Consider the following 27,727-nt stretch of genomic DNA (forward strand, 5'->3'; position numbering starts at 1 on the left):
CGGTTCTGGCTGAATAACACAAATACCTGGGGGGCAAAGGTCTGGTCAGGAGGATTCTGGAGACACAAGAGAGCATTGAGTGACCCCTGGCTTTTAGTATGAGGGCCATGTATGGCATCTGACCTCTAGCATTGGCTTAAAAATATCCCCAGACTGAAGATAGCTCTTACAGTATACTGTAAAAATGAGAAGATACATTTGGGTTTCCTCAGGTTGAACTGGAGGAACCCTCTGGAGAACTTCTGGCAACTTCTGAAGCTGTCAAATATCCTATTGTATGCTGAAGAAACTTCACTATGCAAATCAAGTACCTCAAATAGTTTCCCTTAGGGTTGCTGGAATGTTGACAGTATTGGAGAAACTTCCATCTTGTAAGTTCCTCAGAAAACAACCATTCTGAGAGGGCACCTAGAAGGTTTTGAACATATCGATACATTCCACAAGAGATTAAATGAATATATTTGGACTAGACATAACCTAGGATTAACAGAGTCAGGTTTAACCAAACAAAAGCATTTCAATTCTTACAAACTAAGAAGAAGTTTCAAAGAGATGGGACAAGATCAAAAAGTGGGAAAACTGTAAAGCTAAACCCAGAAACAAGGTCTAAAAAGTCAATAAAATCACCTTAAGTTCTTTGACATAAAGAGCCCTTATGTAACATTAACATCGAGCCAAAACATCCCCTTAGATTCGCGCTGGCCTCCCACAGTGATCCAGGACATCTGGCCTTGTTGCTAGGAAACAGAGGTCCGAACAACCACTCAGGTCTTTAATATTTTCAATTAACTTATTTTTATGTTTTGAGATGTTTTAATAAGTGTGTGTGCTTCTGGCATTTTTTTTTTACTTTTTAAATACATTTTTAGTTAGTTTTCAGTTACCATCAAAGATTTTTATCACAACAACATTGAATAGAATCAGGTTTAATACTATACCTGAACAATTTATTTTTTCCCCATCACAGCCCAAAAGTGTAGTTCATAAAGACACACACATATTCAGTCCGCTCAATCTTTATTGAATAAAGCAGAGATCAGAGGAAACAAACATCACTTTGTAGCTGTAAGAAGGCAGATAGTGCCCACATAGTAGTGTATGGAAAAACATGGCTAAAGTATAATTTCTTAAACATTAACTTTAACTAGCAAAAATAGAGATCATAATCGTCACTGGGCTAAGTGCTTACGGAAGGGGGATCCACATTGGTCACCATTATTTCAAAGCTAAGTCTTTGATTAGAGCTGGACTTCAGTGATGCCTATAACACCACAGGCCAGACGACCTCCAGCGTTGCCAGTTTTAAGACTTTCATCATTGCCTCCTTTACCCAAGTCATCCTCTTTCTCATGGATCTAGAGCAGAATATACACAATTAAGTCAGCTGGTTTGTGCTATTAGATATGCATCGGATTATAAATCCAGAGTTGTTTTCTTACCACCATGGTCCTCCCAATGACAGAGTGTTCCCCTAAAAGGGTCACCATTTCATCCACAATGTCAATTTTTGCAACACCACTGTCACCAGCTATCACGTTACCAAGGTCTCCGACATGTCTGTGGGACACAGAACATTACAGTAATAAAAACACTTGCTAGAACTCGGTTGCTTGAAATTACACTGAAAAGGTTACCTTTTACAGGTACAATGTTTACATTTAGAAAAAAAACAAGTGTTCAACACTAGAATATGCTCTTTATAAAAACAAACTCAAACCATAAAGTTAACAGAGCTTTAAAATAATACTTTAATAGTCCTTTCCACTTGAATTTTTGACAATACATTCTTACTGTATTTGATCCATTCAGTGACTATAAAATAATTATGATTTTTATTGTGAATATCATTAAATAAAAAATATGAAAAATATTCAAAGACAGAAATATTAGGGCTGGGTTTTGACTCAAACTCTGATTCACAAGCTTGCGATTCGACTCCATTCAAACAATATCAGGGACATTACATGACAAATTTTCTCAAGGAAAAAAAAAAATCTCTTAACTAATGCTGTAAAATATACACGAGAGTCAGCTGGTACTACATTACTATAATACTGAAGGTTAAAATTAACTGACTTGTAGACAAACGCTTAAATTACACTCAGTGAAGTTTTTTTTAAAATAAAAGTTACAATTACATAATTATATTTCTACTTCAATTCGTTTTTTGAAATATAAACATTTAAATGATGGCTGTCATAAAAACTTGATGGATTTATTCAAAAGTAAATCACCTAATGAGTTTATAGTCACCGATGTTTTTTCCTTGAGGTTTTCTCTTTCTTTTAACATACCTTTGGATTTCTTTAAAGTTTATTTCGTGCTGAAACTGGTATTAAAGTGAAGGAAATGATCAGTTCATGTGTGCTTCGTGCTGCCGCTTCTCTTGAACTGAGGCACTACAGCGATCTGTCACTCCACATTAAACAGCGCCAAAACGGCATTTATTGTTTGAACACAGAATGGACAGAATTTGAAATCTAAGACTTTGTTTCGTATCAAAAGTAACCAAGCTTATTGCCATTTTTTGTGCTATAATGTTCCGTTCATTAACTGAAAACAGGTTAGACTAATGGATTCTTGGGATTTAAGAATCGATATTGTTTCATAAAAATAATAATCAATTAAAATTGGGAAACCAATATTTTTTTTACCCAGCCCTAAGAAATATATACTAATAAACTATTGCTCCGTAAAATATAATGCCCTTAAAAGCGTAAAATGTACTCGTTTTAATTTGATCTCAAAGGTCAGTATAGTCAATAATGATGGGTTTGGGACTGTTTTGCTATCAACGTTTTTAAGTTGTCATTTACTGTGGATTCAAAATAATCACCACATTTATAGCTCATTTGATTAACTCCTGTAAATAACTGAGTAACCACAAATGAGATGAACAGGACAGCTAACAGACAAATTATTATAGTCCTCTGTGCTCTTTGAACATTGCAATATCTTACTGAATACAAAAGTAATAGAACACTATTTAAGAAGTACTGCTCTTTAGATATATGACAACTTTGTGGGCAGGTAGAGTTTGTACTGTGACCTATACCACGAATAGATCATAAAAATGAGCTTTTCACCAAATATAGAGATTAGGAAACACGTAAAGGGGTCGTGCCATACAGCACACTGCTAAACTCACCTGACACCATCAGTTGGTCCACCGTGAGTTTTATCGTGAGGGTTGAAGTGCGGACCTGCACTGATGCAGCCTGTGAGGAAACAAAATGGTTTATGTCTGTGTTCAAAATAAAGACATATCTAGGGGTTTAAGGTAAAAGTCATCAGTCGTAATGGGATTAAGCTGTACTTTAAGGTCAGTGACAGGAGTAATAATGGTGCTTACCGTTTGTGTTGTCTCCAAAAGCATGGACATGGAAACCATGCTTTCCTGGAGTAAGGCCAGTGATTTCACCGGAGAGCTTCACTGGAGACCCGTCATTCTAAAACAAACAGATCACTCATTTGGTCGATGATGGTTTCATATCACTTCAAACAACAGAAGCATTTACTGTTTGGCATTGTGCATGGAGCAAACAACACCAAAGTCATGGGTTTGATTACCAGGGAATGCAGGAACTGATCAAATGTATACCTGCAACGTAATGCAAGTGAAATAAAATCCCCTGCCAAATGCTTAAATGTAAATACTTGACAGGGTTTCTGCAGGTTTTATAAAGGTAAATTTAAAACTTTAAGATCAAGAATATGTCAGGAATAAATTGAAGGGAGCACAATATGTTGGGAAGCACACAATGAGCTGCTTTAGCAACAATTCAAAGCTTGAAAACAACTTTCAAGGGGTCCTATTATGCTTTTTCACTTTAGTTAGTCTGTAATGCTGCTGTTTGAGCATAAAAAAGATCTGCAAAGTTCACTTCAAAAGGAGAAATTTTATTTAACAGAAATCACTTTTCAAAAACTACAACGAACGACTCGTTTGGACTACAGCGCATATTTTCCGGGATTTGTGATATCACAAATATCGACGAATGGGACGAGACCTGGTTGAGCTGCGCTAGAGAAGGCAACGAGTGTTATCACTAAGTCGGAGACACGCTAGCTTTCCCAAGGCAGATGAACTTAGAGTGGTTACAATCATCCGGGTTTAAATCGCACTCAAATTGATTTGATTTTGACGCAATATTTACACTGAAGCTCGCAGGCGGCTATGGTAAGGGGCATGACATTTCCCGACCAGGCGCCGAGTGCTGCCAATCACAACACACACTGGCCCAGCTAACCAATCACAGCACATTTCGTATTTCAGAAGGCGGGCCTTCATTTGATACAGGAACTATTCAAGCCGTTCATGCCAGACTGGGGAGAGAGGTGTTGTAATAATGTAAAATATGTGAAAAACAATGTGTTTTTCGAACAACCTAGCATGAGAGCCTGTTCCAGTACACCCCCAAAACAAAATCAAGACTTTGTAAAGAGCATAGGACCTTTAATTTTGAAAACATTTTTTTAATAGCTTAAGGCTTGGATAGATCTGCTCACAACTGATAGAACATAGAAATAATTTACACTTTATCTACTTAACACACTGTAACAAGTAATGTTCTTCCTTTGTGTTTTTGTCTTGTTTTCCAGTGCAAATGTCTAAATATTTGTAAATCAAGATACATGGAAAATGGCAAGATAAGAAATCTTGTTTTCTGATGAAATGAGATTATGATTAAAACAAGAACAAATAGCCCATCTAAAAAAGTAGGTCAAAAAGCTTTACTTCAAAAGAAAAACAAGTTTTTATATTCCATTGACATATTTGCTCATGTTTTAATCAAACTCAGTTCATATCTTCATTTTGCATCTCAAGGAAATGTTGATTAAAGGATGTTTAGAATTGTTTTCAATGCATGTAACATTTAATGCCATGGATATGAATAAGGCTACTCAAGATTTAATTACTGAAAGGGCAAATTAAGACGTCGCCCAAGTATATAAATATGACCAGCTTTATGACTATAACACTACAAATGGTGTTTGAAGAGCAATGAAATGCTTTTACACCAGTAACGTTACAGTTTGAGGCTTTGCCAGCATTTAAAGTGTGCCTTGATCTCTGTCCTATTTGGCAAAATTTTGCCAGCAAACAAAAAGAGACAGAGAAGCATGACTCTGCAAACTTGTCCCTTCTAGTTATAATTTCATGAGAATTTCAAGGTGAAGTCGATGACACCACAGTCTGCCACCAAACGCATAACAGTTTCATCATTCGCGTGCATGCATGCGTGCAAATAATCAGCACGGGGGCGCATACTAAACGCAGACCTGCCATCGTATCAAAGGTCATTGCTGAGTCGCTTTTAACGGTTCTAACGCATTTATGCAATGTAACATTGTAGTCAGTCAACAAGTGAAATGTATAACAGGCCACTGTAGTTTAATATCGAATTTGGTCATCAATATCTGCATGAGATTAGCACAGCTAATCCCATGTAACTGCATAAGCATGTCAAGCTAATGCGAGGACTCCTAAATTTAATTATGAAGCACATAATAAAACATGCTGCAAGTAGCTCGCTGCTCTCCCGCTGCTACAGGAACGTCATAACAAACGCAGCAAAAAAAACATCACCTTTTTTTTACCTCTTGCTCGAAATAAACAGTGCCGGTCACTTCCCCGGTGCCTTTAAGTACACAAACTGCCTTCTTCACCATGCTGCCTTTGAATTAAGCAAACTGCAAAGTTGTGACTGAAAGTGAAAGAAATGGACAGTGTTTGATGAGAGAGGAGGCGCGTGAGCCGAGCTGTCCAATCAGGTGGCAGAAGAGACCCGTCGACGGTGATTGGGTCAAAGTCTGGCGTGTCACGCTGTCATACAGAAGTGACGTGAATGTCCTTACATTATGCACAAATTCTAGACTTCTTTTTTTTTTATGAAGGAAATTAAATATCTTACGTCGTTAAAATGGTCTAAGAATAAAAAGCTTTAAAAATATAGGTTTCGAAATTATCTTTCTATTTTCAAGTGACGACGTAATTTAAAAATATATTTTATTGCTTTTAATTCTCAATTTTTTGTGGTTTATTTGTTTCTCATTGTACTTGTTACAGTATGTAGTAGTTTTAGATTTAAAAATGTTTCAAAGAAAGGAGAAAAACGTTTTCTATATGCATTATAGCACAACATCTACAGTAAAGGCAAATACATATTTACATATTATATATACCAACCTTTTAAAAATTCTAATGTATTATGCTCATATAGAAACGATATTGCAATTGATAAATCAAAGAACATGGTTGTCACTTTGACCTTGACATAGTCACATGCTGTCCTCTAATTCCAGTCAGGACCCATTCATATAGACATAGATGTCCTATTCAAACCATGACGAATGGTTTGGAAGTAGAGTCACAAGATAAATACCACAATATGGTTGTATATGCCATAAGGCCCAGTAAACAGTAATATGTTTATTGATGATTAGCTTTAAACTCGATAACCTTATGACTAGTTGGCACAAATATTTATAAAACACTAGGGTAAATGTTAAAAAGACTGAAACAACTAGCATATTAGTCAGTTCATTCATTTGGTATGAAAATATTTTATTAAAACCAAATTCCTATCGCTGAAATATCTGGAGTTCCTATCTCCAAAAAGTTAAAAATTATAAAAACATCTTGTGGTTTTTTTTGTATGTTGTAAACATTAAGTTAAAAACATTACAGCAAAAGGGTCTTAATATCTTATTTTAGTCAATGCTTCCATTACTAAAACTCAACAGGGATATCATTGTAAAGTAAAAACCAAAAATGGCCAGTCAAAATCTACAAACATCATTCGAGTAATGTTAACATATTTACAGCAGAATCATTAATTGTTTCTTTTCCTTATCTTCAGTTTTAATACAACATTCAAGCTTTACTGAGGTGGGACAATAAATTCACAAGGCAAAGCTCCACGTTTGCCGAAAGATGCTTTATAAAGTCAGAAAAACTTGGTTTGGGAAGCATCATTGCATAAAGCATCCCACAACATTGGACTTTGATTTCTAGCCAGCAGTATTCAAGATTAGCACTGACATGTGAGAAGCTCATATGGTCTTGACATATAAAGAGGCATCTATGACTCGTCCGTATGTGTTTGTTCAGCAGATTTGTTCTCTGCTATAGGTTCTGAGGCTTTAGAGTCTGCTGTGGCTGCGGTGGAAGGTGCTGGAACATCGAGCTTGGCTTCAGGAAGTTCTTTAGTAGTGTTTGCACTGGGCTTGTTGGTATTTGCTGCAAGTCTCTCATTGGGTTCCATGCTGGTGAGACCCAGTCGATCGAGTCTATCATCTCGATCCCAGCGTGTGCTCCTCTCTCTGCTTCCTGCAGAGCGCCTCGTCCGTTCTTCACCGTCCCGTCCTCTATCTCTATCCCTCTCTCCATCCGGACTTTTCCTCCAGTCCCTGCGTTCCCTCTCTCGGTCCCATCCGCCTTGTTTTTCCGGCTCCTCGTGCCAGCCTCCAAATCGCGCACGACCATCTGGCCTCTCACCGCCACGACCCTCGCCAAAAGGGCGCCGCCCAACGTACCAGTCCTGTTCTCGATCTCTGCCCCGCCCTAAACCAGGGCGCTCGCCTCTGAACGGCCTCACCTCGTGATCATTTGGCCCGTCTGGTCTGGGTCCGCTCGGCCTCATGAAGGGAGGTCCGGGAGGGGGGAAGGGGCCCCTGATGCCATGAGGAGGGGGCGGCATGCCGAAGCCCCCGGGTGGTGGCTCGCGGTGCATCATCTGAGGTGGACCCCTGGGTGGCATCATCTGTGGTGGGATGGGTGGCATGCCAGGTCGAGGAGGTGGAATGGGGAAGCGCTGCATGTGTGGGAGCGGCATCCCTGGGGGCCGCTGGAGAGGCATCATTCCCGGCCTTGAACCTAGAAGACCTGGCGGAGACTGCATGCCCATCCCTGGTGGACCTCCAGGAGGCACCTGGTTTCCTGCAGAGTTAATGATATAACAATGAAATTACTTCACAAAGACACATGAATAAAAAAAAAACAGCATGACTATATTAAAATATTATTTCATAATATTTTGTGATTAATGAGACACAGACACAAATACCCACCTGAGTTGAATCCCTCTGTTCCATCGCTGTTGATTCTTGGGCCCATACCTGCTAGATCGTTCGACAGGTCTTCAACTGAGCTGCCAACTACAGCAGAAAAAAAATCAGGTCAGATGGGAAATTTGAAGAAACTGAACACTGGCTTACTGGTCAAGCCTATAAAAACAAAATTAGGTAGGGTTTATACAATAAAGTCTGCCCACCTGGAGGCATGCCGATGCCTGCTGCAGGTGGAGGAGGCCCAGTGGCACCCAGAGGCGGCATGGCACCCGGGGGGAGAAATCCTGAAACAAAGAATAATGTGTTAGTAACTGGTACAATACTTCTCTGAAAACAAAACATCTATCCTCCTGATAACACGCTTAATAACATTGTCTCATTAGTATTTCTGTACCTGGTGGCATCTGCATGGGGTTAAAGCCTGGCCGTATGAAGGGACCTGGGGGTGGGGGAACCCCAAGTGGGAAAGAGGGGGGTGGGATGTTCATGGGTCCTGGGAATCCTGGAGGTGGGACACTGACTGCTCCCATTGGCTGGACAGGAGGAACCTAAAGAAGAACAAAACAAGGAAAAATAAATAAATAGGACCAAATCTAAAAACTTTAGGAAGAGGAACCAGGGCAATATGAGTTACCTGCATAGGTACTACAGTCGGGCTATCCTCCACTTTTCCCACCTCAAGCCTGCCGTTTTGAGACTCTTCAGCCTTCTCCAGCTCAATCTGAGAGCTTCTCCATTCTGTGGAGACATGCAAACAATACGTGAGCTCAATGCCTAGACAAATTATTAACAACTGGTTGCAATAGTTACCTGGTGCAAGAGTATTAGGGTCCAGCATCCCTCCTTCTCTAAACACATCGAGGTCCTCCATCTTTACTTTGGACCATGGTATATAGGATACACCCAACTCCACATCCCAATACTGCTTGAATTCAGCCTTGATGCCCTTATTCAAAGCCCAGGCAATCTGGAAAATACAGTTATATAATAATTGTGAAAAAATACCAATAATACTGTTCAAAAGTCATTAAGATTTTTAAAAGATATTAATACTGTATGACGGTAAAGATAAGGTATTTATAAGGTCTATTTACATTGTTTTGAATTTTCTATTTATCAAAGATCCCTGAAAAACATACAAAGAATATTAAGCAGCACAACTGATTATAAAACTGATAATAATAAAATCAGAACACTAAATTACCAAATTAAGCATCAGCATATTAGAATGATTTCTGAAGGATCATGTGACAGACAAAAATTCAGCTTTGACATCACAGGAATAAATTACATTTTAAAAACTATTTAAATAGAAAACAGTCATTTTAATTTGTGATATTATTTCACAATAATACTGTTTTACTGTCTTGATTACCATATGACTTTTTTTTTAAACATTTAAAAAGTTTTAAATTTCTTTTTATGCGGTTTTATTTTTATCAGTCTGTGCTAAAATAATCATCTGATACCTTCATGGCTTTCTGGTTGACTTTGTATGGACCTCTGCTTAGTTTCTGCAGGGCTCGATAGGCATCCTGACGATGAATCATAACAATGTAGGCACAACCACGAGGAGGAATCATCTATCAAAATCAGACAAGATCAAATGAGACTTCAGCGCAAAAATCCAACATCATCTTATGTTCCCCTAATTCTCAAGAACATACATTAATTGAATCTATCTGTCCAAACTCCTCTAGTAAACAGGCCACGTCCTGCTGCTGTGTCCTTTTATCCAGCTGTCCCACCCATAGAGTAGTACTGCACACTGAAAGAGAGAGATACACAATTCCACACTGGCATCAGGAAGAAGGTTTAATACTGTGTTATGCGTACTTTATAGTGGGCAATTAAGCATAATCCGACTGCACAGTAGTGAAAGTGGCCTTGCTTACCACTGAGAGTGTTATTCTTTATAGGAGGAAGGCCTTTTTGTCTTCGTTCTCTTTCCTGTTCTCTGTCTCTTCTTTCCTGAGACCGCGAGCGAGGCGACTGACGCCGTCGTTCTCGAGAACGAGAGCGCGACCGCCTATTCCGCATTCGTCTGGTACGGGAATTGGACCGAGACCTTCTTCTTTTAGGAGATCTGAAACAACAACAACAACATTTAACCTTGTCACAAGGACTAGTGTTGTTGTTCATAAGGACAGTGGTTTGTTGTACGCACCTCGACCCTGAACGTGACCTCCTGCCATCGGGGTAAGGCCTAGCCGATGCATCTGAATTCATCATTTCCTGTGCCACAAGTTGTCAGAGATTAGTATTAGCTTAACAGTTAAGACTTAGTTAATTGTTCATTTCCAAAATGATTTTACCGGATGCTGATGTCCAGCCATGTGTTGACTGAAGGTGTCATTCTGAGGCGGATAAGCTGCATGTGGCTGCCCCATCTGAGGCATCATGTCTGGATAGGCCTGAGAGGTCATAAGACCAAAGCCTTGGACCTGTCCATTTGAAGGTAGAACAACCTGAGCATACAACAACAATAAAACCAAAACGTGACTGTCGATTTATTAAAGGGGTCCTATTATGCTCTTTTACAAAGTCTTGATTTTGTTTTGGGGGTGTACTAGAACAGGCTCTCATACTAAGTTGTTCGAAAAACACATTGTTTTTCACATATTTTACATTATTACAACACCTCTCTCCCAAGTCTGGCATGAACGGCTCGAATAGTTCCTGTATCAAATGAAGGCCCACCTTCTGAAATATGAAATGTGTTGTGATTGGTTAGCTGGGCCAGTGTGTGTTGTGATTGGCAGCACTCGGCGCCTGGTCGGGAAATGTCATGCCCCTTACCATAGCCGCCTGCGTGCTTCAGTGTAAATATTGCGTCAAAATCAAATCAATTTGAGCGCGATTTAAACCCGGATGATTGTAACCACTCTAAGTTCATCTGCCTTGGGGAAACTAGCGTGTCTCTGACTTAGTGATAACACTCGTTGCCTTCTCTAGCGCAGCTCAACCAGGTCTCGTCCCATTCGTCGATATTTGTGATATCACAAATCCCGGAAAATATGCGTTGTAGTCCAAACGAGTCGTTCGTTGCAGTTTTTGAAAAGTGATTTCTGTTAAATAAAATATCTCCTTTTGAGGTGGACTTTGATTTTTCTAACTTTGCAGATAATTTTTATGCTCAAACAGCAACATTAGACTAACTAAAGTTGAAAAAGTGAAAAAGCATAATAGGACCCCTTTAAATTACAGGAAAATGTCATTAAAATCAGATTTCAGTCCAAAATGTCTCCATATAAGAGCGCTGTAGTAATCTACCTGTTGCCGCTGTGATACAGCCATCATTTGTTGTTGAAAGTGCTGCATCTGATTGGCTGGAGGAAATCCTGGGACGGTCTGCTCAGGAAATCCTCTGTGAAGAAATAACACACTGAAAATTCTGCACAAGCTCAGCAGGTGATACAGGGATCAACGCTAAGGATTTTTTCAGGGGCAGACGATCGGGCCAGTGGTAAAATGTTTTACTTGCCCTACCAACATTTTCACTGGCCTTATCACAAAAAAGTTAAATAGTTGCTGTTTTCATTGTTTTTGATGTGTTATCTTGTATTCTAATAAATAAGCTTATATGACACCAATATTTTAGATACCAATATTAATTAATATTAAATTGTACAATTCTCTATTTCAATTTCGATACCACAGCAAAAATCACTTGCCAAAAATAAACATAAATATAAAGTTTAAACATTATTAAAGCCAGTAAATAATAACAAATGAACAAATTACATGTAATAGCACAATTAAATATAGGCCTATAGCACAAAGATAGAAATTAAATGATGCTTTAGGTTTTTATGTTTGTAGATGTTCAGGTACAGAAATGGAAAAATCACATATAAAATAACATTTGTATATTCTTCACTGTGTTGCACCTGGATTTTTCATAGCCATTTGAAATTAGAGGCAACCACTGCATTTTAATCATGAATTGAAAAAAAACAAAACAAAAAAAACATGTGCAATTTTTTATTTATATTAGACTGTATAATATCAAAATCTGTAAACCAAAGTTTAGCTTTGTGAAATTATACTACAGAAAACATCGGTATGAAACAGAAACAGCAGACGGGCTGAATGAGACGCAGATTCACTCTCTGACAGCAGGCGGTGCTTATGGTACAGTAATACAGCGTTTCCTTAGTTACCGCTGTTAACATAGCAGCATTGCACGTATTAACACTAATTTAAATGCATTATACGGAGACAAAATGAAAACACATTGAAAAGACATTTCTGAAAACAGTCAGTTCCCCTCAGAAACATTCAATACTTGGATTTTCTTCCTATATTTTGTGCATCGTGAACAGTGATCTTGTTCTGTCTGCTACAGTATTTTCTCCTCTTTGTGTCCGTCTTCAGCATCTCCGGCCTCTGTTAATGGCCATTTACAGACTAATTATAATAATAACATAATATTTCCGCACAAATGGCCTTTGGGAAAAGGATTGCAGTACAGTTTGTGTGCAAGCACGGAATAGAAGATAGTCTGAAATAAAACAAAAAATGTCTGACATCTGTACTCCAGTGTATAAATTCAATTAAGATTAATCATTGTTAAAGCTACAAAATTACTTGCCAGGATGGGTATTTTGACATACTTTTGTATGTATTTGCCCATTCAGGGGGCTCACGCGTGTCAGAAACGCGGCTGTCTGTGCGCGTGCTGTTCACACAGAACACAGCGAGTGAGTACTGAAAGGAGTTGTCTTTCGCGCCCAAATGCTTTTTAATCACTTTAATTTTTAAATGAACAAGTCTTAAAAATACATGCAAATGATCAAATTTCGTGACGACACTGCAGTGGCCCGATCGGGCAAGTGACAAATCCGTCTACTGTCCCGAACGTCTTTCACGCTAGTCCTGGGCCATCGCGCAGTCCTTATTGTCGAGCTCTGTGATATACAGCGTTCAAAATATGGTAAAGGAGATGCTACTTACATAGCAGGTTGGACAGACGGCGTTTCATCCTTCTTTGCCTCCTCACCCGCTTCTGGCTCATCGTCATAGTCAAAGCGGTCCAGAAGGGTCTGAAGAATGAAGAGGAAAGAGAATGTCAGTGACTTTAGGCCAACCAGGGGTGTGCAAACCAACACAATATCACAGTAAATTAGTTGGTTGGTATATCGGGCTGGTTTTGGGGTCCCCTGTTCCTAATGTATCTGACATTGTCAGTGTTGAAAAAAACAACTGATCTCTTACTTTCACCTTGTCGAAGGTGGCTTTCTTCTCCTCCGGCTGTGGTGCGTGATGGATGTGCTGATGTGTGAGGGTGGAGGAGGCAGTCATAGCCTGGGCCTGTAGGTGGAGGTGACTCGTGTTATTGTCCACAGCTGGAGACTGAGGTTTCTCTGACGGCTGAAAGTTCTGAAGCATCTGCTGAAGCTTTAGAAAACAGTGAACATGAATATCCCGAATGGGCTAAAATTATTTCATGATTTCTTCCTTATTTTTTCATGCTAAAATCATCCCAAGGTGTTCAATGCTTTGTCCTTCCCAAACAACTGATATGCAGGAAACCCAGTGCATTCAGTCGACTAACCTGCTGTCCTTGAGAAGACTGAATAAATTGAGCAACAGCTGCAAAGGCATCTGAGTTCTGAAGCTGAGGCACAGCTGCTGCGATCGAGTTTGGCGTCACCACAGGATGAGCCTCTTGTTCCCTCACCGGAGACTGTGGAGATGCTGCAATAACACATTGATAATCAACAAAATCAGATTTCAGTCCAAAATGTCTCCATATAAGAGCGCTGTAGTAATCTACCTGTTGCCGCTGTGATACAGCCATCATTTGTTGTTGAAAGTGCTGCATCTGATTGGCTGGAGGAAATCCTGGGACGGTCTGCTCAGGAAATCCTCTGTGAAGAAATAACACACTGAAAATTCTGCACAAGCTCAGCAGGTGATACAGGGATCAACGCTAAGGATTTTTTCAGGGGCAGACGATCGGGCCAGTGGTAAAATGTTTTACTTGCCCTACCAACATTTTCACTGGCCTTATCACAAAAAAGTTAAATAGTTGCTGTTTTCATTGTTTTTGATGTGTTATCTTGTATTCTAATAAATAAGCTTATATGACACCAATATTTTAGATACCAATATTAATTAATATTAAATTGTACAATTCTCTATTTCAATTTCGATACCACAGCAAAAATCACTTGCCAAAAATAAACATAAATATAAAGTTTAAACATTATTAAAGCCAGTAAATAATAACAAATGAACAAATTACATGTAATAGCACAATTAAATATAGGCCTATAGCACAAAGATAGAAATTAAATGATGCTTTAGGTTTTTATGTTTGTAGATGTTCAGGTACAGAAATGGAAAAATCACATATAAAATAACATTTGTATATTCTTCACTGTGTTGCACCTTTATTTTTCATAGCCATTTGAAATTAGAGGCAACCACTGCATTTTAATCATGAATTGAAAAAAACAAAACAAAAAAAACATGTGCAATTTTTTATTTATATTAGACTGTATAATATCAAAATCTGTAAACCAAAGTTTAGCTTTGTGAAATTATACTACAGAAAACATCGGTATGAAACAGAAACAGCAGACGGGCTGAATGAGACGCAGATTCACTCTCTGACAGCAGGCGGTGCTTATGGTACAGTAATACAGCGTTTCCTTAGTTACCGCTGTTAACATAGCAGCATTGCACGTATTAACACTAATTTAAATGCATTATACGGAGACAAAATTAAAACACATTGAAAAGACATTTCTGAAAACAGTCAGTTCCCCTCAGAAACATTCAATACTTGGATTTTCTTCCTATATTTTGTGCATCGTGAACAGTGATCTTGTTCTGTCTGCTACAGTATTTTCTCCTCTTTGTGTCCGTCTTCAGCATCTCCGGCCTCTGTTAATGACCATTTACAGACTAATTATAATAATAACATAATATTTCCGCACAAATGGCCTTTGGGAAAAGGATTGCAGTACAGTTTGTGTGCAAGCACGGAATAGAAGATAGTCTGAAATAAAACAAAAAATGTCTGACATCTGTACTCCAGTGTATAAATTCAATTAAGATTAATCATTGTTAAAGCTACAAAATTACTTGCCAGGATGGGTATTTTGACATACTTTTGTATGTATTTGCCCATTCAGGGGGCTCACGCGTGTCAGAAACGCGGCTGTCTGTGCGCGTGCTGTTCACACAGAACACAGCGAGTGAGTACTGAAAGGAGTTGTCTTTCGCGCCCAAATGCTTTTTAATCACTTTAATTTTTAAATGAACAAGTCTTAAAAATACATGCAAATGATCAAATTTCGTGACGACACTGCAGTGGCCCGATCGGGCAAGTGACAAATCCGTCTACTGTCCCGAACGTCTTTCACGCTAGTCCTGGGCCATCGCGCAGTCCTTATTGTCGAGCTCTGTGATATACAGCGTTCAAAATATGGTAAAGGAGATGCTACTTACATAGCAGGTTGGACAGACGGCGTTTCATCCTTCTTTGCCTCCTCACCCGCTTCTGGCTCATCGTCATAGTCAAAGCGGTCCAGAAGGGTCTGAAGAATGAAGAGGAAAGAGAATGTCAGTGACTTTAGGCCAACCAGGGGTGTGCAAACCAACACAATATCACAGTAAATTAGTTGGTTGGTATATCGGGCTGGTTTTGGGGTCCCCTGTTCCTAATGTATCTGACATTGTCAGTGTTGAAAAAAACAACTGATCTCTTACTTTCACCTTGTCGAAGGTGGCTTTCTTCTCCTCCGGCTGTGGTGCGTGATGGATGTGCTGATGTGTGAGGGTGGAGGAGGCAGTCATAGCCTGGGCCTGTAGGTGGAGGTGACTCGTGTTATTGTCCACAGCTGGAGACTGAGGTTTCTCTGACGGCTGAAAGTTCTGAAGCATCTGCTGAAGCTTTAGAAAACAGTGAACATGAATATCCCGAATGGGCTAAAATTATTTCATGATTTCTTCCTTATTTTTTCATGCTAAAATCATCCCAAGGTGTTCAATGCTTTGTCCTTCCCAAACAACTGATATGCAGGAAACCCAGTGCATTCAGTCGACTAACCTGCTGTCCTTGAGAAGACTGAATAAATTGAGCAACAGCTGCAAAGGCATCTGAGTTCTGAAGCTGAGGCACAGCTGCTGCGATCGAGTTTGGCGTCACCACAGGATGAGCCTCTTGTTCCCTCACCGGAGACTGTGGAGATGCTGCAATAACACATTGATAATCAACTTATTATATGTCAGTAGGAAACTCTAAAATTAAATGTAAAAAGGAAAACCTTTTAAAACAAGACAAATGCCCCACAAGGTATTTTGATTGATGATGCATGCAAATCACAGAATCAGAGTTCTGAGTCGATACAATACAATTAACAGTTTGAATTTACTTAGCAACTCTAACACCATTTTAATACTGAGGCTTAAATTAGAGACACTATTAACACATCTACACTACAATTCAAATGTTTGGAGTCTGTAAGTTTTTTTTATGTTTCTGAAAAAGCTCACCAAGGCTGGATTTATTTAATCAAACATACAGCAAAACAGTAAGACTGTGAAATATTATTACTTTTTAAAATAACTGTTTTTGATTGTAATATATTTTAAAATGTTATTTATTCCTGTGAATGTGAATTTTCAGCAGACATTACTCCAGAGATCATTCTAATATGCTTACTGTGCTCAAGAACCTTTCAACAAAACAGTTCAGCTGCTTGCTTTGTTTTTGTCAAAACCTTGATATTTTTTTCAAAATTATTTAATTAATAAAATGTTCAAAATAACAGCATTTACTTGAAATAGGAATCTTTCTATACTGTTACTTTTGATCAATTTAGAGTTTCATAGCTGAATAAAAGCATTAATTTCTCGCAAAACAAATCTTACTTACCCCAAACATTTGCTACTGTCTTGCTGCTCATACTTGCGACCAAAAAGACAAGTTTGTATCACAAAACAAATCTTGTAACATAAGAAGTGCATTAAAATAGGATATTCACAATGTTACACATCAGTGTCTTACCCCCATCAGGGCCGCTATCTAAGCCTGTTGAGCTGCTGGATCCAGCAGCCATGTCCAATAGAGGCTGGATTACATCAATCTTAAACACTCCATTCTTCTGCCACAGGTTCAGCACTCTCACTATCTTACTCTGAAGAAGGAAGAGAAACGTTATAAAGTGAGAATCATTTAAATCATACAACAAGAGTACTGAATAAAAAGCTGTAAAAAATTTAAAATAAATAGGCGTATTGCTGGATATTCTCACCCTATCTTCTGTGGGACACAAGCAAAGATTCTCAAACGTTCCTGTGATGTTTTTGGTGAACCTAGGTCCAAACACATCTTTATCTGCTCCAAACTGATGCCGTGACTGTCTCACGATGGAATCCACCACGTATAGCCCTGGTACTTTGTACTCGGGTTTGCACTGTGCATAAGATAGCATTCAGTAAATGAACACAAACATCAATCATCCATCTTGAATTCATACCAGATATGCACCAACCTTCTTTATGAACTTTTCTACGATTTGGACAACATGCTTGTATAACTGGAAGACACAAAAAAAATGAGGATTAAAGGGAAGGTTTTCAAATGTATCCCTGTGCTAAAGCATCTTTGATCTGAGGTACCCACATAAACACACACTGTATCATATTTTAACCCAATAGCATCAGGTATCAGTTGTGAAGGGTGTGATTACTGCGCTTCAACCTCAAGATCAACTTACTTTAATGGCTTTTATGGCAGATTTGGTGATGGAGATCATCTTGGCCCTCGAGATGGGAGGCTTGGTGTCCATCAAGGAGAACAACTGCAATGAAGCCATAAAGTAATGTTAAGGCATGTAATGCAAGTGAGGTTGACGTGAAATATAGAAACTTCATAAATGGGTAAGCTCACACTGAAAGCTTAAAAATGCTGGCAATCCTTGTTAGAGTGGAAGGTTTTGGAGAGATATAATTTTAACTAAACATGAAAAGTACCATGATATTGCTGTTTTTTAGATACTGTGGTATTACACCATGGTTTATGGACATACCATGTAAATCCAATGATACATGAAATACGTAAAGAATTCAATACAGCAGTATGTCTCAAAGTAGCATGCTATTAGCAACTCATCCCATCTCTGTTTTTGTAAGGAATATGCTTATAAATACTATATTAAAAAAAATATTTATGTTAAAAATGAACCAAATTGTGCTTCTAGTCCAGCAAAACAGCTTTGGTATGGATTAACAAAAGGCCTTTATAATTTAAGACACCATTTACAAATACAGATGCACCAGAATATTGTTGACAAATATGGTTATTCAATGACTCAAATACTCATATATCCTTGAATGGCACATTCAGCTTATACTGAACCTCTTGTGGAAAAGGGAAGTGTCCGGTGAAATACTTCCCCGCATTTCATCTTAATATGCAGAGGCAACTCAAGTCAAAACACCCATTCTGTAAAAAAATCTCCGCTCTGAGAATCAAACAAACAAATCACACCAAAAGAACTCTTTAACACCCGCCCACTTACAATGGAGGACTGTGAATGACGTTATAATCAGTCTTCCTACACTCTCAACCTATTTTAATATATGTACATATGCATATTTTGCAAGACACTTAAAATTTATGGTTTCTAAATACATAATCAAATCTAAAGTTGCGCTCGTGTACTTTCTACTACATAGTAAGCGAAAAACAGTACACCAAAAGAGAAGTACGTCCGATTCAAAGTATTCGAAAAATGAGAAGTACCTGGATGACCTACTACTTCTGGCGGGATTCTGAAGTGTGCGTGAACACTTTATTATCCCATGAGGCCACGGGAGAGGATTTATAAATGGCAGTGGAGCAACACATCTGATGCTGGAAGGTCACGTGAATTTAATAAATTTCATTCATAATACCTATTTTATGTACTATATAAAACATACTTTTCTAAAGTTAGTGACGTAAGAATTTAAATGTATTACCTACTCAGGTCTGTAATATTTTGATTCACCTCCTAGCTCCCAACAAAGACTTTTTAAAAATGACTATAAGAAAAATTAATGGAAAAAATACTTCTGGAACCAAGGCTGCTGAAAAAGTGGGCGGGCACTGTGAAACTACATTTAAAGGGATAGTTCACCCAAAAATTCTGTCATTAATTACTCACCGTCATGTCGTTCCAAACCCTTAAGACCTCCGTTCTTCTTCGGAAGACGAATTAAGATATTTTTGATGAATTCCGAGAGCTCTCAGACCCGCCCATTTCTTGTGGAAAAGGGAAGTGTCCGGTGAAATACTTCCCCGTATTTCATCTTAATATGCAGAGGCAACTCAAGTCAAAACACCCATTCTGTAAAAAAATCTCCGCTCTGAGAATCAAACAAACAAATCACACCAAAAGAACTCTTTAACACCCGCCCACTTACAATGGAGGACTGTGAATGACGTTATAGTCAGTCTTCCTACACTCTCAACCTATTTTAATATATGTACATATGCATATTTTGCAAGACACTTAAAATTTATGGTTTCTAAATACATAATCAAATCTAAAGTTGCGCTCGTGTACTTTCTACTACATAGTAAGCGAAAAACAGTACACCAAAAGAGAAGTACGTCCGATTCAAAGTATTCGAAAAATGAGAAGTACCTGGATGACCTACTACTTCTGGCGGGATTCTGAAGTGTGCGTGAACACTTTATTATCCCATGAGGCCACGGGAGAGGATTTATAAATGGCAGTGGAGCAAAACATCTGATGCTGGAAGGTCACATGAATTTAATAAATTTCATTCATAATACCTATTTTATATACTATATAAAACATACTTTTCTAAAGTTAGTGAAGTAAGAATTTAAATGTATTACCTACTCAGGTCTGTAATATTTTGATTCACCTCCTAGCTCCCAACAAAGACTTTTTAAAAATGACTATAAGAAAAATTAATGGAAAACATACTTCTGGAACCAAGGCTGCTGAAAAAGTGGGCGGGCACTGTGAAACTACATTTAAAGGGATAGTTCACCCAAAAATTCTGTCATTAATTACTCACCGTCATGTCGTTCCAAACCCTTAAGACCTCCGTTCTTCTTCGGAAGACGAATTAAGATATTTTTGATGAATTCCGAGAGCTCTCAGACCCGCCCATAGACAGCAAGGATCCTAACACGATCAATGTCCAGAAATGTAGACATCGTTAAAATAATCCATGTGGCATCAGTGGTTCAACCGTAATTTTACGAAGCTACGAGAATACTTTGTGTGCGCAAAGAAAACAAAAATAACTTTATTCAACAATTCGTCTCCTCCGCGTCACCCTATACCGCCATTTTGGAGAGTATCACATACATATGTACACAGATACGTCGTTTACATTCAGATCAAAGCTTAAACAATGTAAACAATGCATCTGTGTATGGTGCTGCTGACATGGAACAGCATACGTTGTTTACGTATATGATACTCTTCAAAATGGCGCCAGAGTGACTCTCTCTGAATTCATCAAAAATATCTTAATTTGTGTTCCAAAGATGAACGAAGGTCTTACAGGTTTGGAACAGAATTTTCATTTTAAACAGTACACCAAAAGAGAAGTACGTCCGATTCAAAGTATTCGAAAAATGAGAAGTACCTGGATGACCTACTACTTCTGGCGGGATTCTGAAGTGTGCGTGAACACTTTATTATCCCATGAGGCCACGGGAGAGGATTTATAAATGGCAGTGGAGCAAAACATCTGATGCTGGAAGGTCACATGAATTTAATAAATTTCATTCATAATACCTATTTTATATACTATATAAAACATACTTTTCTAAAGTTAGTGAAGTAAGAATTTAAATGTATTACCTACTCAGGTCTGTAATATTTTGATTCACCTCCTAGCTCCCAACAAAGACTTTTTAAAAATGACTATAAGAAAAATTAATGGAAAACATACTTCTGGAACCAAGGCTGCTGAAAAAGTGGGCGGGCACTGTGAAACTACATTTAAAGGGATAGTTCACCCAAAAATGCTGTCATTAATTACTCAACCTCATGTTGTTCCAAACCCTTAAGACCTCCGTTCTTCTTCAGAACACGAATTAAGATATTTTTGATGAATTCCAAGAGCTCTCAGACCCGCCCATAGACAGCAAGGATCCTAACACGATCAATGTCCAGAAACGTAGCAAGGACATCGTTAAAATAAACCATGGGACATCAGTGGTTCAACCGTAATTGTACGAAGCTACGAGAATACTTTTTGTGTGCAAAGAAAACAAAAATAACTTTATTCAACAATTCGTCTCCTCCGCGTCACCCTATAGCGCCATTTTGGAGAGTATCACATACGTAAACAACATATGTACACAGATACGTTGTTTACATTCAGATCAAAGCTTAAACAATGTAAACAATGCATCTGTATATGGTGCTGCTGACATGGAACAGCATACGTTGTTTACGTATATGATACTCTTCAAAATGGCGCCAGAGTGACTCTCTCTGAATTCATCAAAAATATCTTAATTTGTGTTCCAAAGATGAACGAAGGTCTTACAGGTTTGGAACAGAATTTTCATTTTTGGGTGAACTATCCCTTTAAGCATCCTGACATACTCGCTTAACCAATGGCGTGAATTTGGGGAAGGGACTATCAATTTGGCTGACCAATAACACACGAGCGAGCGCGTGCGAAAACGTGATTGAAAACAATCATTATTTTTGCATGTCAGTTTTAGTGAGGCTTGTGGTGCAGAAATTACCAACTTCACATGTAAGTTTGGAAAAATGAACACTTTTTAACTTTAACACTTTGCAAATAAATAACCGCCCATATTTACATAAACTCGCATCCAGCAAGTCCACTGATAAACACTGAACTACAGTAGGCGGAGGTTAGATGAACAGAATCATTTGCATGTTTCTTAAAGGTACAGGTAACAAAAACATACTTTTAAAGGGCCAGAGAAAAGACAGAAAATGGTCATTTGCAACTATATTTTCACTGTTTTGGGCGCAAAAACTTCATGGGCATTAAGAAATTTATGTTTTTTTGTGGAATACGGTACCTTTACAATTATTCGGTCACAATTTTGGACAATTAAGTTAGCCATTTGCGGCCACAATTGTTTATGAGCGAGCGCGTGCGAAAACGTGATTGAAAACAATCATTATTTTTGCATGTCAGTTTTAGTGAGGCTTGTGGTGCAGAAATTACCAACTTCACCTGTAAGTTTGGAAAAATGAACACTTTTTAACTTTAACACTTTGCAAATAAATAACCGCCCATATTTACATAAACTCGCATCCAGCAAACCCACTGATAAACACTGAACTACAGTAGGCGGAGGTTAGATGAACAGAATCATTTGCATGTTTCTTAAAGGTACAGGTAACAAAAACATACTTTTAAAGGGCCAGAGAAAAGACAGAAAATGGTCATTTGCAACTATATTTTCACTGTTTTGGGCGCAAAAACTTCATGGGCATTAAGAAATTTATGTTTTTTTGTGGAATACGGTACCTTTACAATTATTCGGTCACAATTTTGGACAATTAAGTTAGCCATTTGCGGCCACAATTGTTTATCTCGACTAGCAAACATTATAAAGTTCCCGAAAGAATGAACTGCGACAGGTTATGGCTGTTCCCTGAATGAACCTTAAACGTTACGCTGGAGGAGCTACACACACAGAGCGCAGACTGTAAACAACACGAGCACTAGTTTGTACGTCGTCTTATAACTTTAGCACAAAAGTGTATTCATACATGTTAGATCAGGCGTAGAAAAAAGCCGAAACCAACAGGCAAAGTGACCAATTGCAGACCATGCTGTCTATTATCACGATTAGGCCTGTTATTATGGCGTTTAAAATACCATTATACACAGATCTAAGCATTTACACTAACATTTACGAAAGGGCGGTTTCGTATGAACAGCTAGATTCAACCTGGCAGCATGCAACTACGCATTTTAAACACTGAGGCCTTCATCTGACTTGGGCCGTTGCAACACATTGAACGCTTGTGATCAACAAACCGCCATTTTACAGCCGTTTCATCTTATTGAACACACACACACACCTCATGATTAAAAGCGTTGACGGCATCCATGGTGTCCCGTCTCTGCTTTGCAGTCAGTTTTTCCGGTAAACTCAGAAATATATATGGTGCCGTCCTCCAGCAGGCCGCCCCAACATGTCCGCCCCTGGCAGCAGCAGACAGACAGCTCAGAGTCGGACTCGGACTCGGAGTCGGCGCGGTGCTCGCGGTGCAGGATGGGATTGAGAGACTGCTGTTGCGACAAAGGGCCACTAGATGGCGCTAGAAGAACGCAGGCAAGAGCGAAAATCACATTCTTTTTTATGAGTTGATTTTATGGTAATACAAAGGCATTCTCCTAAATTTACAGGAAATAGTTAACATTTAACTGATAACAAACATAAATGCATTTAAAACCAAACAAATCGAAGCATATTGTCATGGTAAATGCGGACACTATTTCAAATGTAGCTTAAAAAAAGTGTTCACATGAACGTTTAAAAACAGAATTTTCTTCTTGTTCCCACCAAATGAGAACCTGTTATGTAGATTAAATGTAAATTAGACCCTACTAATTCCTTATGTAAACATATTTTTCAACACTTTTATTATACCAGAAGATGAATTAAAGAGGAAAATTAGCCTAAATGATCCTATTTTACTTACAATGAAAAAATAAACACATTAAAAAGTCATGTTTTCTGTACTCCAAACATTATAGTGATTATAAATTCTGTGTTCCTGGATTATAAAACATGAAAATATGGGTTGACTACACTACATATGGTTTATCAAATCCTTCGGGCTTAAATTCTGCTCATTATTATTCCAAATGCTGGAGGCTGCCTGATGTTCACCCACCACCCTTGACAGTTCGGATAAAACTGATGATTCAGTCCCTCTTTCATGAGCAACTGCATTCACTTAAAACTTGCTGTAGGTCTGTAATAGGAAACAGCTGATTTTTAAAGTGTTTGAATGAAGATGAAGATCCTTTCAAATGAAAAAGGACAAAAATATTAAGACGCCTTGAATACGTTCATGACTAAGCATTACATGTGCTAAGAGGCCGTCACTGACCTTTGGCTCTTCTGTTAAAAAATGTTCCACTGAAGTCCTTTGTTTATTAAAATTCACTTCCGAAATGAAGCAAAGGAATGTACACTAACATTCAAAAGCTTGGGGTCAGTAAGATGTTTTTAAAAGTCTCTTATGCTGCAGTTATTTGATCAAAATAAATGTAATATTGAAATACTACATTTTAATATAAGTTTTTTTATTTTAATACATTTTGAAATGTAATTTATTCCTGTGATACCAAAACTGAATTTTCAGCATTATTACTCCTTTTTATTAATACTTTATTTTATTATACTTTATATTATTATTAATGATAAAAACAGCTGTGCTGCTTATATGTTTTCAGAGACTGTGATACTTTTTTAAGGAGTCCTTGATGAATTGAAAATTCAAAAGAATTGCATTTATTTGAACTAGAAATCCTAAACATTAAAACAATATTTACTTTACTTGTAATCAGTTACAATGCATTTCTGCTGAATAAAAGTATTAGCCTAATACTTTCAAAAACAAATCTTACTGACCCCAAACTTTGGAAAAGTATAGTGTAAGTCTAGCACAGGTTCATAAAACTGTAACTCCAACAGAGGGCGTCATTTAGTTAAAGACAACTCATTCATTTGCAATATGGTCAAATTGTCCAAATGCAGCTTATCATTCATAAAATGATTCTGGGAAAAGTCTGCAAAACATTTCAGAATATAATGGTAAACAGTTTATTTATATGATTTGTTAACATTTCACAAACATTCAAACTTTTTCCAATAAGCTCAGTGTCAGTGATTGATGAGCATATTATTATGATTGGATTATAAAGCTCCTCCCTTCATTGAAATATTAACCACCCTTATTAATGTGCATAAGCATAGTGTTAATGTTTGATGGACATGCCATGGTACTCTAAAACAAATGGCTTTAATCCAAGAGTGAAATCATGAGCTAAAACAGATTAAGTAACCCTGCCTCTGGCTGCTTGGACTGCTCACTGTCATTGTCTTAAGGAAATAGTGAGATCCAGAGAAAGTGTCCAGCTTTACTATGGTTTATTTTGCATGCCTAAGTGGCCGGCGAACACAGAGATATTGTGTAAGACCGTGTAATTTAAACCATGATGTTTGGCTTCACACTGCTGGCATTGTGTTTTGCTCCAAACTTTTTAAAGATTACATTAAATCTGACTGGGAGAAGAAAAAGGGGTTCTGAAACCAAAATACTCTCAGTGTGAGTGGATACGACCTTCAGGGACAAAACATTGCTCAGTATGAACCTCCATATTGCCATGGTATGAGTAAGCTTGCTATCTTGTTGCACTACCTTGATTCAGTTTATGTAATATCCCCTCAAATGTCTAATTGTTTGGGGAACGGGTGCAAACACAATTTCCAGGTTGGGATGAGAAGAGGCTGCTATAAAACAGCCTTGCAATAGTCCGCATCGGTTACTCCTAGATGTATTTTGTCATTCCTTTGTGAGCGCTTTTTTATTTTCTTGAGATTTGTGGGCTCTGTGATTACTTATTCTTCAGTATTCTTCAGTCCACTTAAAATAGTCTACACTGAAAGGAATAGGTCCATACTTCACTAAAGCTTAATCCTGTAAATCCTGAAATAACAGTCAGAAAAATGTAGCCTATAAGTATCATATTTGAAACATCAAGCTTTTAATGGACCATATAGTATGATACGGAGCTCACACAGGGGAAATAATGTCTTAATTTTATTTAGAGGCCCAAACTGAACAAAAATATGCAATTTGGTGCTGATGCTGATATTTATATGGTCAAAAAGTAAGATAAAATTCTGATTGTTAAGTAAATCACTGAGATCTTTAAAATGCGACTAAAATGCTAAATAAGATGATATTTAAATTCTTAGTTTAATGACCAAAAACATATAATGCTATGCAATACAATGATGATTGAGAGATGGGCAAATACATGTTCCTCAAACGCCTAATGTATCATATTTGATACTCACATTTCAAAATTAGTTACAGTCAGTTTATGACAGGCAAAATTCAGATAAAAAATATTGAGCATTTGCACCGTTATTGTTCAGGAAAAAAAGATAGGCCTACAGTTTGTTGAACACAAGGGGCAAATTGTCACAATGAAATATGCCATTAAAGGTTTTCTTCTTTTTCTTCTTAAATTTTTCAGGAAACTCACAGCTAAAGTAGTTCCAGGCAGGCCTTGACCGTATTACAGCTCCATATCACTTCGCCAAATGATTTTTAGTTATTTCAAAGATCCTTGCGGCCTACAACAGCAAAAGAACCAAAACTCACAAAACACTGACCAAAATAAAATAAATTTTTCCAACGAAAGTTTTATTATCTATGGAAAACATCTCTTGCTCTGTCTCATAAACGCACACACAGGCTACTGTAACCTACATTACAGACACACACTCGCACACACACGGATATACACACACAACGTGCTGTCAGCGATGCCCAGCGACTTTATCATTAAAATAGTTTAGCAACTGAAAAGCTACATGACGTTTCTCAGTAGAGAGGTGCTAACTTTGCGTGTTCAAACCTGTTTTTATACAGTCTATGGTTCAAAGTTACAGTTTTGCTATTAGACGCGGTGCTGCCGAACGCTGTTGACGCACAGATGCAGGTAATTTACACACGCTTTCTCTCTTTATCTCTCTCTCTCTTAACTTCAGACTGCATTAATAATAATAATAATTTTTATATATAATAATAATAATAATAATTAATAACTGCATTATCAATGGCTCAAGCCTCGTATAGCTCTAAAACCACATTTTGGAATGAGCAACGGAGGGATTAGATGAGATGCATAAGAAATTAGTCCTGAGCACGAGAGTTTTAAGGACAAAAACTTGACAAATGTCTTAATATAAAACATCTGAGCAATGGCTTGAGATGTGGTAATATAAGCGGAGCAATTGACAACAGTCTGCTAAATTATTAGAAAATAATGCATAGAAAAGTGTATTTGCTTCTGCATTAGGTGTGCGCCGACACTGCCCCAGCCTGACATATAATGCTTTCTTTTGGCGTTTTTTTTTTTGATGACAGAGACTGTATAGAAAGGATGATCCTAAATAAAATGAGCTTGACTTGAACTTCCATTGCCACATGAGCAGCACGTGCCTGAGCAAGTGCAACTCCTAGGCCACTTCTCTACAAGGTAGTTATTTTTTTACTATTATTCATTGTGTCACCCCCCTTTTCATGCTTTCATTCTTCAACATTGATTCATACTTTGTCCTGCGGGCCAGATATTTCCATCCATCAGAGTATCAGTCCTGTCTCCACTTGTAGATTTCTCTTAAAGTAAGCATGTAGTGTGCAGGTAAGCGCATATGTGTGTCTGGATGCCTGCATGCATTGACATTAGGTGGGTATATCTGAGTATATGCTGAAACACACTGACAGCCAGAGCCCATAAAACCCCAGAGCCTAAGCGCTGGGTGACACCTGAAGACAAATCACAATCAAGAAAATAACCACTGGCAAACTGAGCTGTCTGACTCATGTATCAAGTGTGGGGGGGGGGGGGGTGGGGAAAA

The 27,727-nt window shown here is 38.1% G+C and overlaps 2 protein-coding genes and 1 long non-coding RNA gene across 6 annotated transcripts; all 3 read right to left on the reverse strand.

Moving 5' to 3' along the window:
* Nucleotides 1–755, reverse strand: LOC107557213 (uncharacterized). The gene is made up of 3 exons (XR_001605373.1): nt 628–755; nt 312–408; nt 1–56 (listed from the first exon to the last, which is right to left on the reverse strand). It is a non-coding gene; the product is annotated as an uncharacterized lncRNA (long non-coding RNA).
* Nucleotides 756–1,000: 245 nt separating this feature from the next.
* On the reverse strand, nt 1,001–5,764 carry sod1 (superoxide dismutase 1, soluble). Its single transcript, XM_016240557.1, has 5 exons — nt 5,602–5,764; nt 3,353–3,449; nt 3,149–3,218; nt 1,440–1,557; nt 1,001–1,355 (listed from the first exon to the last, which is right to left on the reverse strand). The coding sequence occupies exons 1-5, from the start codon at nt 5,671–5,673 to the stop codon at nt 1,239–1,241; spliced, it is 474 nt and encodes a 157-aa protein (XP_016096043.1). The 5' UTR covers nt 5,674–5,764; the 3' UTR covers nt 1,001–1,238.
* Nucleotides 5,765–6,649: 885 nt separating this feature from the next.
* scaf4a (SR-related CTD-associated factor 4a) lies at nt 6,650–23,353 on the reverse strand. 4 transcript variants are annotated; one of them, XM_016240559.1, is made up of 20 exons: nt 23,142–23,353; nt 17,808–17,891; nt 17,583–17,627; nt 17,343–17,504; nt 17,096–17,225; nt 16,136–16,278; nt 15,802–15,978; nt 15,535–15,623; nt 13,853–13,946; nt 10,389–10,541; nt 10,241–10,308; nt 9,969–10,159; nt 9,741–9,841; nt 9,543–9,656; nt 8,884–9,040; nt 8,708–8,811; nt 8,468–8,621; nt 8,277–8,357; nt 8,074–8,160; nt 6,650–7,942 (listed from the first exon to the last, which is right to left on the reverse strand). In XM_016240559.1, exons 1-20 carry the CDS (start codon nt 23,169–23,171, stop codon nt 7,086–7,088), a joined length of 3,021 nt encoding a protein of 1,006 aa, XP_016096045.1. In that variant the 5' UTR covers nt 23,172–23,353; the 3' UTR covers nt 6,650–7,085. The 4 variants fall into 4 exon arrangements, with proteins under 4 accessions (XP_016096045.1, XP_016096046.1, XP_016096044.1 ...); XM_016240560.1 differs by having other exon boundaries at nt 10,389–10,517; nt 15,796–15,978; XM_016240558.1 differs by having other exon boundaries at nt 15,796–15,978.
* Nucleotides 23,354–27,727: the final 4,374 nt, after the last annotated feature.

This window comes from Sinocyclocheilus grahami, unplaced genomic scaffold (assembly GCF_001515645.1).
Source record: "Sinocyclocheilus grahami isolate Dianchi unplaced genomic scaffold, SAMN03320097.WGS_v1.1 scaffold593.1, whole genome shotgun sequence".
NCBI classification, from domain to species: domain Eukaryota; kingdom Metazoa; phylum Chordata; class Actinopteri; order Cypriniformes; family Cyprinidae; genus Sinocyclocheilus; species Sinocyclocheilus grahami.

Excerpts from the sequence above, each read along its gene's own strand:
- scaf4a (XM_016240558.1), bottom strand. The coding sequence starts at position 23,171 with ATGGATGCCGTCAACGCTTTTAATCATGAG. Across the intron at positions 9,842-9,968 it reads AAAGAATAACACTCTCAGTG|TGTGCAGTACTACTCTATGG; the intron begins GTAAGCAAGGCC and ends TCTCTCTTTCAG. Across the intron at positions 8,161-8,276 it reads AGGCATCGGCATGCCTCCAG|TTGGCAGCTCAGTTGAAGAC; the intron begins GTGGGCAGACTT and ends TTTCTGCTGTAG.
- sod1 (XM_016240557.1), bottom strand. The coding sequence starts at position 5,673 with ATGGTGAAGAAGGCAGTTTGTGTACTTAAAGGCACCGGGGAAGTGACC. Across the intron at positions 3,219-3,352 it reads TTTTGGAGACAACACAAACG|GCTGCATCAGTGCAGGTCCG; the intron begins GTAAGCACCATT and ends GTTTCCTCACAG. Across the intron at positions 1,558-3,148 it reads GGACCAACTGATGGTGTCAG|ACATGTCGGAGACCTTGGTA; the intron begins GTGAGTTTAGCA and ends TGTGTCCCACAG.